Raw genomic sequence first — 11316 nt, forward strand, 5'->3', positions numbered from 1 at the left:
GGAACGGTAACTAGTCTGCTTGTCTTTAGAATCTGGGATGAAACCTGAGTACCCAGAGGAAACCCACCAAGCATGAGGAGAACATACAAACTCCACGCACACAGACCCTGAGGTGGTAATCGAACCAGGATCCTGGAGATGCAAGGTGACAGGGCTAACGTGACCATTCTGACACAAACGTTATACCAGAATATTGGAAAGATGTCTTAACAATGTAGAACTCTCAAAATGAGCCTATTATTTATTTATTTATTTATTTATGTATTGCTTATAGAAACAACCAGAAACAATAGAAACACATAGTCATGTGTATGTGCTACTTCTTTGCACATGTTATCCATTTTCTTTTGTTTTTTGCTCAGTACTTTTTCTATAGTTGGTTGAAATAAAACAAAATTCAGTTCATCATATTGCCTATTTTGAGCTGAAAAACAAAGAATATATATCACTATGCTGCACAATCTTGAGTCCTATATATGTTCATTTAAAAAAGGGCTAAATGCTGAGCTTTAATGTGTAACTGTTTTAAATGTAGCCTGTTTTATTTTTCATCATCCTGAATTGTATCATATATATATTTAAAAAAAACGAAATTCCTTTGATCACTTTAGTCACAGTATAAAGCGCGCGTGAGCCCGTGCTCGAGCACAGGTATTTCAGGGGAGGTGAGCTGCGCTAAGCCCCGCCCCCTCCAGGTGTGCGCATTTATAAGGCGTTAATGAGCTCTCCGACATGTCGGATAGGGAGCCGTAGTTGTGGTCGGAGAGTTTAGCAGCGATACTTCACACGCTTAAGTCAAATGAGTGACTCTGAGAACCCGGTAAGATGCTTTTGGATTATTTACACAAGATTAATTGGTCTTATTGATCACTTCCGGTCTGGTTCGAGTCAATCAGAAATGACCGCTTGGAGAAAGTTGATGAATAAATGAGGACGGATCCGACATATGACGCGTGTTTCATTAATAACTGTTTGGACATGGGAATAAAATACTTGAAATACCAACATGAAAAGCAACATTTAAACGTTTGTAAAGTGTTTGGTCAATTCACACTAATAAACAGCTAAAATGTACAATAAATAAATAAATAAAATAATTACCTTACAAGAGAACTTTCCTTACAGTCTATATATTAAATGTGTGCCATGTTTGAGAAAATCCATGTTTTATATTTTGATGGCCAATTAGACCGAACAATGTGGCACAAAAAGCTTGATGGCAACTTCATAAAAGCTAACATCCTGATAGACAATTAATTATGTTGTCTAATGGTGTATTTAATCAAGGGGGGGAAAAATCAAGTCCTGGCTAATTCATGATGTTTAGCTTCTACTACTGGACATGAACATTTATCCTCCCCATGGATAATGGGTTAAAACTAATTTTCACCTCAAACCTATGTAGAACCAGAACAATCTATTCCATCTTATTAATTGATTAGTTTAATGAGGAAGCAAGGCTCAAATTTTATCGAGCATCGCGGTGAAATTGAATAGTTTCTACCATGGAATTAGGTAAGGCTTGAGTTTTTTTTTTTTTTGCGGTTTTGTTCCTTACAGGAGGAGAAGGGTGACTCTGTTCCTGAGGCTAAATGGCCTGAAAACGGAGATCAGTGGAGTGATGGAGAAGAATCTGGACTCATTCAAGAAATGGTGGAGGAGGACGAGGATATTGACCTGTACAATGAAGAGACCTTCGGATTAGGTCCGGTGACATCTTTTCTTAGCAGCTGCTTGAAGCTTTAACACCTTTTATTGGATGTTCTATTGTTTCTTAACTGAAGTGGCTACCTAACCTTTGTGTCTTTAGTGAGACGTTTTTGTTGGATTAGGTCAGGACCGGTGACAAAAGCAATATTAAAGACATGTGATCATCACTTTAAGCCCATTCTGATACCGTGTGTTGTGTAGCCACCATGATGCACAATTTTTGGTGTTTGGTCAGTGGTGCCTTCATAAAAGTGTAAGTTTTACCCATCTAAACTTTGGTACAGACATAAATGCTGAAGATCTGGACGCAGATCCTGTCGATCTCCTATTACTGGAAGGAAACCAGCCCTCCTCACACCATCCTCCATCACCACCGGAAGCCTCTCCTCCCAGACCTAAAGTTGAAATCAAGCCCCAGGCTCCTGCAAGCCTGAGTGAAAAGTTCCGCAGCCGGAGGGAGCGAGTCGGCAAGGGGCAGCTGCTGGATGACCCGGCTGTGATGAGGACTGTGGAAGGTCCACCCAGTCTCAAGGTTTGGCTTGGTTCTGGTCAGTTTTCCATAATGATAACCCACTCAAAATGGTGGGATACTACTTGGGAGGGCGGGCGGATATTATCTTGGCATAACGCGCAAAATTGATTTGTGCTGTAACTGTGTTGATTCAGAGTTTGGACAGCGCTATTGTGGACTGTGGACGCAGTTCAGGCTGGGGGGATCTTAATGCGAACACGGTCAGCTTCTTTAAATAAAAATAAATAAAAATTTGTGTTCATGCTTAAACCCCCATCCATTTGCATGTTCACCTCTACAGTTTATATGCACTTGTGATTTGATTGTTTTTACACAGTGGATGATGTCACCTTACGGCCCAACGAGACAAGCGCCCCTCTTACAGGTTGTATGCCAAGTGTTATCTATGCCTAAGGCCATACATTTGTCACTTCCCATACCCTTAATCACTTTCTTATCACCGAGTAGGACAAAGCCATTGTGCGAGTGATCGACCGGTCATCTCGTGGCAGGATGCCGTTCGCCTCGCCTACCTTGCGCTCCCCGCTGCCGAGGACTCTCCCTCAGCAATCGCCCATGTGTCCGCTGATAACTAGATCTCCGTTACGTCCTCAAAGTCCATTTTCAATTAAACAGCACTACAACCAGGTGACTTGAGATTACAATCCAAGTGTGATGTACTTACTTTAGCGTATTGCTATAATCTTTATTAAAATCTGCATCTCAAATGTTTTATGAGCAAGGAAATGGTAAGAATGCAATTTTCACTTTTAAGGCATTAAATTATTATTATTATTTTTTAATTTTTTTATGAAACTTATTTTTTTGTTCATTAGCCAGGTATTTATCTCTCACCTTCCACACCACGCTTCCATTCTCCCAAAATGATGCCTCTCCAGTTTGGACCGAACTCGCCCCGGCCCGGCCCCTGCTTCAGCCCTTTGCCCGGTTCCCTCCCTCAGAGGTTCAGGTTGGCTGTTTTAAACAAGTTCTTGTTGATGTAGACATTTTTGCCTCTTGGATTTAATGCCTCCACTATATTAAGTGAAGAAATCTGACGTTTGATCTTTTGACATTTAGGTTCCCAGTCCTGGCGACTCAACTCCATCCACAGCACAAGAGACTGCTGAGCCAGCGTCCGCAAGGCTTTCGGAGGCAGGGTTTACACTTGAACTTAATACAGAATTGTTAATTGTGATGCATTGATAACAGTTCCTGTTTCACCCGACTTTTATGTAGTCTTATTACATTTCATCGTTTATAAATAGAAAGCCAAAGGATTGGGACCAATATGCTGAGATAATGTCGGCCAAAGAGAAGGAGTGGATCATTAAGTTGCAGATGATCCAACTACAAAGCGAAAACCCACATCAGGATGATTATTACTACCAGGTTATTTACACTAATGACTTGTACTACAGTGTATACATTGTATTCAACAAAAAAAATCTAATGTCCAGTTAGATCTTTAGGTTAAATTGAGTTTATATTTTCTTATTTTGGTCATATTTCGAGTGTGGATATTAAAGTGTAAAGGGTGTGTGGGTGTCTCTTAGGAATACTATCGAAGACTGGAGACCAAATTAGCTGAGGAAGAAATGCTGGGTGACCGCTCCAAGAGGGAACCACCAAAACTCACCACACCATACGTCACTAAAACTGTTTCCTATACCCCGGGTATGAACTTGTCCTTACTCACTATTCAGCAAGTTGATGCAAGAAACCAAAATGGTGAGACTAAACTATAGATCTGTATAGTTTATAGATTTTTACATGTTTTAGTGGTTCATATCGAGGGCTCGCTGGGTCAAGTCGCAGTTTCTACGTGTTACTCGCCACGCCGAGCCATCGACGCGGTCCATGGTCACACTGTGGAGGTAACCTGAGACCTTGATGAAAATATTATATATTACGATATAATACAATAAATTAATATAATAAATTTAAATAAAAACATTAAATATTGCTATTTTATGACTTTATTGCAGTGTAAATATTTAATGAATATGGTATAATATAATACAATTAATTAATCTCAGTATAAATATAACTTGTGTATTCAATATAAAAAAAAAATTAATGCATAAAAGGAAAAACTTATATAAATTTTTTTTTTTTTTTTTTTTTTTTCTTGACACAATTTTTTGCTATAATTTACCAGGAACAGAAAGACATCAGACAGCAAAGACTTGAGGTGCTGAGCACGATTGAGAAGGTGAGCAGTAATTTTGTCGATCGAACAATGTCTGGCCGAATGTGCAGCCCTGCCAGATCACTTCTTTGCTTCAATTTGTTTGTGTTGATTTGGTTTAAAAAGCCCTAAGCAGGGCTGATTGGTTCAGGACTTTGTTCAGGCGTATTTTTTCATTGGGACGTATAATTCTTTGACTACTTTCAGTGCTATATCATTTTGTTGGGGGTGGAGGAAGCCGAGAGAGCGAAGGCCAGTGTATCGGATGAGGAGGAGCGGCAGAGAAGGCTAAAGACCATTCAGAGAGGAGTGGAGCAGATCAGCAGCCAGCTGTGCAACCCAGGCTCTCTGTAGGACATTCTGTAGTGCTTGGATCTGTGAAAGTTTTCTGCACACTCATGATTGATTTTTTTTTTTTTTCTTTTTCTTTTAAAGGGAGTCTGCAGAAGAGTTCCTACCATGCATCTTGGTTGCAAAAGGGAAAAAACTGCTGTCCAGACTCCTCCCATTTTTATCCAGTGATGCATCTCTGCAGGTTTTGAGAGCAATCACAACACACCTGCCGGTGCTGATAAGCCGAGATGCAGATGAGGTCTCTGATTTATCAAACCATTTCCCCTCCTTCCTCTTTATTAATGCTGCTTGTTCCATGATTGACTAGAGCATTCAATTCAATTTTATTTATATAGCGCTTTTAACAATGGTCATTGTCCCAAAGCAGCTTCACAAAAAAAATTAAAGATTTTTTTTTTTTTTTTTTTTAGAAAAGAAAATATTTGGAAGTGTGTATGTGTGAGAAAAATGTGTCTAGATAATAATGAAATGAATGAATGATGAATGAAATGTCTCTGATGAGCAAGCCAAGGGTGACGGCGACAGTGGCAAGGAAAAACTCCCTGAGATGGCAATAGGAAGAAACCTTGAGAGGAACCAGACTCAACAGGGAACCCATCTTCATCTGGGTGATAACAGATAGAAATAACATCAAGTGTGTTGTGCAGGTGAAAGTTCAATATAACAGAAGTTGTGTAGATTCAGTTCAGCAGTAGGTGCAGAGGGCAGATGGGGTCAGATCACTGGAAGCACAGGAGCAGGATGTGTAGCTCCAGCCATCATAAAGCAGAATCTAGTTGGATGGGTAGTAAAATACAGAAAAGATGGAGAGAATTAGCGTAGTTGCCATTCAGGATAGGTGTACTGGAGTATGAGGTCATGGGATGAGTTACGCGTATGCCAGATTAAAGAGATGCGTCTTGAGTCTACTTTTGAATTGGGAAACCGTGTCTGCTCCCCGAACAGTGTCTGGAAGGCTATTCCAAAGCTTTGGAGCCAAATATGAAAATGCCCTGCCCCCTTTTGTAGATTTTAAAATTCTGGGAATTACCAGAAGTCCGGAGTTTTGTGATCTTAAGGGACGTGGTGGATTATAGCGTATCAAAAGACTGGTTAGGTATGTGGGAGCTAAACCATTTAAAGCCTTGTATGTAAGTAGTACTATTTTGTAATTAATTCTAAATTGAACAGGTAGCCAGTGCAGGGATGATAATATAGGTGTTATATGATCATATTTTCTGGATCTAGTGAGAACCCTGGCGGCTGCATTTTGGACTAACTGTAGCATCTTCACTTGTTCTTTGTTTTTAACTGGAGTGTGCCAGAGTAGCTGACACTCCATTATGTTTAGTGTCTGCGGTCATCATAAGAGAACAGTGTCAGTGGCATAACACACAATTTAATTGAACTCTCTTCACTCTCAGGCACTTCCTGTCCTCTACCCGTCTCTCCGAGCTGTGATCAGCACGCTAACGTTTACCCAGCTGGTTAGCATTCTCCGTGACTTCACCACAGCCTTACCTGACTCCAAAGACTCGCGATTAACGCTGGCTTGCCAAAATAAGGTTTGTATGGGGTTTCTTTATTCCTCCTTCTCTTAATCTGTATTTAATCAGGAATACTGCTGTTGGGCTTTACGTTCTAAAAAAGAGGAACTTAACTTCCAACTTGCTGTTCAAACCTGTTACTGTAGAAACAGTTTATAACCCTCTGATTTTGAAGCTGTACTGCTGCTGCTACTCATGATTCAACTGCATAAATTAAAACTTGCGCTGAAATGTCTCTCTTTTGTAGTTTGGTCTGTCGTTGCTGTACTTGTTGCTTTCGCAAGGTGAAAGACTCCTGACTTCTGACGTCCCCATGGAGCCAAGCATCGGCGATTTCGAAACCTGGCAAGTCTGGATTTTGATTATGATTTGGGATGACATGATTGACCAATAGAAATATAAGGGGATGACGAAACGCACTTAAAAAAAACCCCCCAAAAAAACCCTAATTTTATTTTTATTTTTTCATATTGGATCTGAGTACACATTGTCCCCTACTTACAAACAAGTTCCATTCAAGGAGCATGTTTGAATTTCAGATCTGACAAAGTGAGTCTTGTACATTTGAGTCAAAGGTGTACAATGTAACGCCTACCAATTCACTATACTAAATCTGTGACTTTTGTGTAGCATGACTTTTCCACGCAAACATGCACACAGATGATGAGGCACGTTCACTGAGACCGAGCATTGGAAACGATTACGCATGAGCAATCACGAGCTCAGCAAAAAAGCGCCTACAGACTGTTTGTAGTGCAAAAATCTCGCTTGTTTATCAACTTTAAATTTATCACATTTTTGCTCGTTTTGCTAACGAAGTTACTCGCAAACCAAGGTTTTACTGTTTAAAAAAAATATATTTTTATTACTAATAAAAAAAAAAAAAAAAACTTCTACATGAGTATTCACTGCCTTTGCCATGGCACTCTAAATTGAGCTCAGGTGCATTCCATTTCCCCGGATCATCCTTGAGATGCCAGCCAAGTTCAGTTGATTGGACATTTGAAAAACACGCCTGTCTATATAAGGTCCCACAGTTGGCAGTGCATGTCGGAGCACAAACCAAGCCCAGAAGTCTAAAGAATTGTCTGCAGACCTCGCGCACAGGATTTTATTGAGGCACAGATCTGGGGAAGGGTGAAGAGAAATGTCTGCAGCAATGAAGGTCCGGTTGAGCACAGGGGCGAGTTTGGAACCACCAGGACTCCTGCTAGAGTCGGGTCGGAGGTAGCTTAGTGGTTAAGGCATTGGATTATGGTTCGGAAGATCCCAGGTTCAAACCTCACAACCACCAAGTTACCACTGTTGGGCCCTTGAGCAAGGCCATTAACCCTCAACTGCTCAGATGTATAGTGAGAAAAATGTAAGTCGCTTTGGATAAGAGCATCTGCCAAATGCCTAAATGTAAATGTAGAGTCGTCTGGTCAAAGTGAGCGACTGGGGAAGAAGGACCTTGGTCAGGAATGCCACCTGTTACTGCCTTTTACTGAGGTGTGGTTTCTCTTGCCACTCTACCATGCAGGCCTAATTGGTGAAGTACTGCAGAGATGGTGGTTGTTCTGGAAGGTTCTCCTCTCTCCACAAAAACACTCGACCTCTTTTAGAGTGACCATCAGGTTCTTGTATATAGTGAATGAGAACGGGAATGCCTGAAACTTTTTGCTTCTGCACATGCGTGCCTCCACTGGCAGCACTAGCCCGGGCTATTAAAGTGAGTTGTCCTTCCTTTTTCTGGACCGTAAAAAAAAAAAAAAAAACTGACCGTTCTCCAAGCAGTCAACCCCCCCCTTCCCCATCATATTTTTCTTCCCCAAAGACTTATTGACTTACAAAGACGTGTGCTGTTTCAGACTACAGATGCAACCATGTTATTTGGACTTTTGGATGTAAACCTTCATGACCTGCAAATATGTCCCACCCCCCCAAACAAATTGGAATTGAGCGATCAAACTGGTAATGTAAACGTAGTCTAAAACTAAGAAGGATTTTTGCCTTCCTCTCTACCAGGACGGATACGGTTTTCCATGTAGCGCGGCAGCTGTCCCGGTCATCCCTCATCGAGCCGCTCTGCTTGCCCTCTAACCTGCTCACGCTGTTCTGTCGTTATTTGGACAAACGCACAGTCCAGCAGCTCAAGAACAACATGGAGTAAGTCCCTCCTAGTGTTAAAATGCACTCATTAAAAAAAAAAAAGTTGGTAAAATCTCAATCAGATTTTCTCAGCTCACATGTCAGTCTGATCCTCCATCAGTGTACACTTGCCTTGCACTACATGCGTTGGATCAGACAGCAGGACTTTTTTCGCTTTGTAAAATTCTGCTTTTCTGTTTCAGGTCCTCAACTGGCTATCTGGCTGTAGGTTCCTGAGAAGAAATGTTTGTTTTTTTTATTTATTCTTTTTTTTTTGTTTGTTTAAAAACCCCTCTGTAGCGAGACTCCTCACATGATGATGAAGAATCGGCTCCTTCTGTGGCCAGCAGGTGGTGGTGATCCGCTTACCCATAGTTCTTGGACCTTTAAACCACGTTTGCATATATATATATATATATATATATATATATATATATATATATATATATATATATATATATATATATATATATATATATATATATATATATGCATGGAGGGGGAGGAGATCAGCTCTTTGAGTGAAAAATATCAGGATGGATTTAAGTTTCACAAAAAGGCTCTTTGGGTTCTTTCTTAAAGGAGAAAAAAAATGCAATGAGCCACCTTTTCTTTAATTTAAGAGATTCATTTCTACATTTGTCATGTACTTTTCCAGCACTAAGTGAATAATTGTTTTATTTATTATCTTCATTTCATTACTTAAGTGATATTTAAGCACTGTTGTATAGCATCTATAAAATGCAAAAAAATTAATAAATGCAATTCCAAAAATTTACAACTTCTAAAATTATTTTTTTTTATTTGCGAAGTGGGGAAAACATTGTTTTTTCCTTTATGCTGTGTTTTTAACTCCATTTAAGATGTAATGCATTGTGATTGCCTTGTCACACTTGTCCATTTGTTCTGTTTTATTAACATAGAGACGAGTATGTATACAAGGAGAGTGAGTAAATTGTGGCTTTTGAGCACTGTACGTAGAGCATGAACTGATGCACATTATTTTTGGCAGGAACAGGAGAAAGATTTGGGGGCGGGGGGGCAGTGGTTTATGATGTAGGTTGCCATCCCCCATCATCGATTTTATTAATTATTCTTCCAGTGAATACCAGTACCTTTTACATGATTATTTCTGGTACTTGATATGGATGCTCGTGTTGTAATGAGTGAGATGGTTTTAGCAATTGTTTCACACTTGTGCACCGCACCTGAGTCCTCTGGGAAAGATGGCTCAGGAACCATGGTGTACTCGGGCACAGATGGGATATGAAAACCAAACTTGCCTGAGGATGGAAGTAGGCACAGTGTAAAGATTAACTTCCTTATTTTCTTAACTTGTATTTGCTCACAAAAATAAGGGGCATACTGCCACCTGCTGTATCTTTGTCTTTCGGCTGTTCCCTTTCAGGGGTCTCATCGCTGGTCTCACCACTGTCCTGTACACTTTTCCTTTCGTTCTCGCTGATGCCCTTTTATTGCACACAACACACCTGACACTTTTCTCCACCCATTCCAACCTGCCTGTACCTGCCTCTTCACCTCCTTTCAACACTGTCTGTTGATCTGGACTGTTGACCCTAAGTACTTAAAATCCTGCACCTTCTTTACCTCTGCTCCCTGTATCCTCACCATTCCTCTCATTCACACATGTATTCTGTCTTGCTGCGACTAACCTGCATACCTCCACCTCTCCACATTTTCTGCCACCTGTTCCCTGCTCTCGCTACAAAGCACAATGTCCTCTACAAACATCATAGTCCATGGGGACTCCTGTCTAACCTCATCTGTCATCCTGTCCATCACCAGAGCAAACAAAAAGGGGCTTAGAGCCGATCCTTGATGCAGACGCACCTCCACCTTAAACTCTTCTGTCACACCTACAGCACATCTCGCCACTGTCTTACAGCTCTCATACGTGTCCTGCACCACTCTAACTTACTTCATTGCCACTCCAGACCTTCTCATACAATACCACAGCTCTTCTCTCGGTCGTACGCCTTCTCTAAATCTACAAAGACACAATGCAAATCTTTATTACCTTCTCTGTACTTCTCCAGCATCCTCAAATCAAATACTGCATCTGATGTACTCTTTCTAGGCATGAAACCATATTGCTGCTCACAAATGCTCACCTCTGCCCTTAACCTAGCTTCCACTACTCTTTCCCACAGCTTCATTGTATGGCTAATTAGCTTTATGCCTCTGTAATTGCCACAGCTCTCCACATCTCCCTTGTTCTTAAAAATCGGCACCAATACACTTCTTTAATCCTTTGGAATCCTCTCACTCTCTAAGATCTTGTTAAACTAGTTAAAAACTCTACTTCTACCTCTCCCAAGCACTTCCATACCTCCACAGGTATGTCATCTGTACAGGTTGGAGAGGCAGAAAGCCTTTCCACTCTTTATCCTATTCAACGCCCTTCTCACCTCCCTTTTACTCATATTTGCTACTTCCTGCTTCACAACAGTCACCTCTTCTACTCTTTGTTCTCTTTCGTTTTCCTCATTCATCAACTCTTTAAAGTACTCTTCCCATTCCTCTTCTGGCATCTGTCAGTACATTTCCATCTCTATTTTTAATCACTCTAACCTGCTGCACATCCTTCCCATCTCTATCTACCTCGCCCTCCTTACTATCCAATCTAGCATACAAGTCCTCATATGCTCTTTGTTTTGCCTTTGCCACCTTTACCTTCACCTTACGTTGCATCTCTCTGTAATCCTGTCTACTCTCTTCAGTCCTCTCAGTGTCCCACTTCTTCTTAGCTAGCCTCTTTCCCTGTATACACTCCTGGACTTCCTCATTCCACCACCAAGTCTCCTTATCCACTTTTGCCTTACCTGATGATACACCAAGTACCCTCCTACCTGTCTCTCTGATCACATTGGCTG

At 40.8% G+C, this 11316-nt stretch overlaps 1 protein-coding gene across 1 annotated transcript; it reads left to right on the forward strand.

Annotated features, from left to right (window-relative positions):
* The first annotated feature begins 732 nt into the window (after positions 1-732).
* On the forward strand, positions 733-8702 carry patl2 (PAT1 homolog 2). The gene is made up of 18 exons (XM_053510798.1): positions 733-820; positions 1561-1705; positions 1995-2242; positions 2377-2442; positions 2559-2606; positions 2690-2869; positions 3058-3191; positions 3302-3376; positions 3490-3613; positions 3778-3898; positions 4004-4098; positions 4383-4436; positions 4620-4762; positions 4848-5004; positions 6170-6310; positions 6540-6637; positions 8300-8440; positions 8626-8702. Exons 1-18 carry the CDS (start codon positions 800-802, stop codon positions 8657-8659), a joined length of 2025 nt encoding a protein of 674 aa, XP_053366773.1. The 5' UTR covers positions 733-799; the 3' UTR covers positions 8660-8702.
* The last annotated feature ends 2614 nt before the right edge of the window (positions 8703-11316 follow it).

Source organism: Clarias gariepinus, chromosome 14 (assembly GCF_024256425.1).
Source record: "Clarias gariepinus isolate MV-2021 ecotype Netherlands chromosome 14, CGAR_prim_01v2, whole genome shotgun sequence".
In the NCBI taxonomy this organism is placed as follows: Eukaryota; Metazoa; Chordata; class Actinopteri; order Siluriformes; family Clariidae; genus Clarias; species Clarias gariepinus.

Coding starts and splice junctions, on each gene's coding strand:
- patl2 (XM_053510798.1), top strand. CDS start 800: ATGAGTGACTCTGAGAACCCG. Junction 1,706..1,994: donor TGAAGAGACCTTCGGATTAG/GTCCGGTGACAT, acceptor ACTTTGGTACAG/ACATAAATGCTGAAGATCTG. Junction 3,614..3,777: donor AGGATGATTATTACTACCAG/GTTATTTACACT, acceptor GGTGTCTCTTAG/GAATACTATCGAAGACTGGA.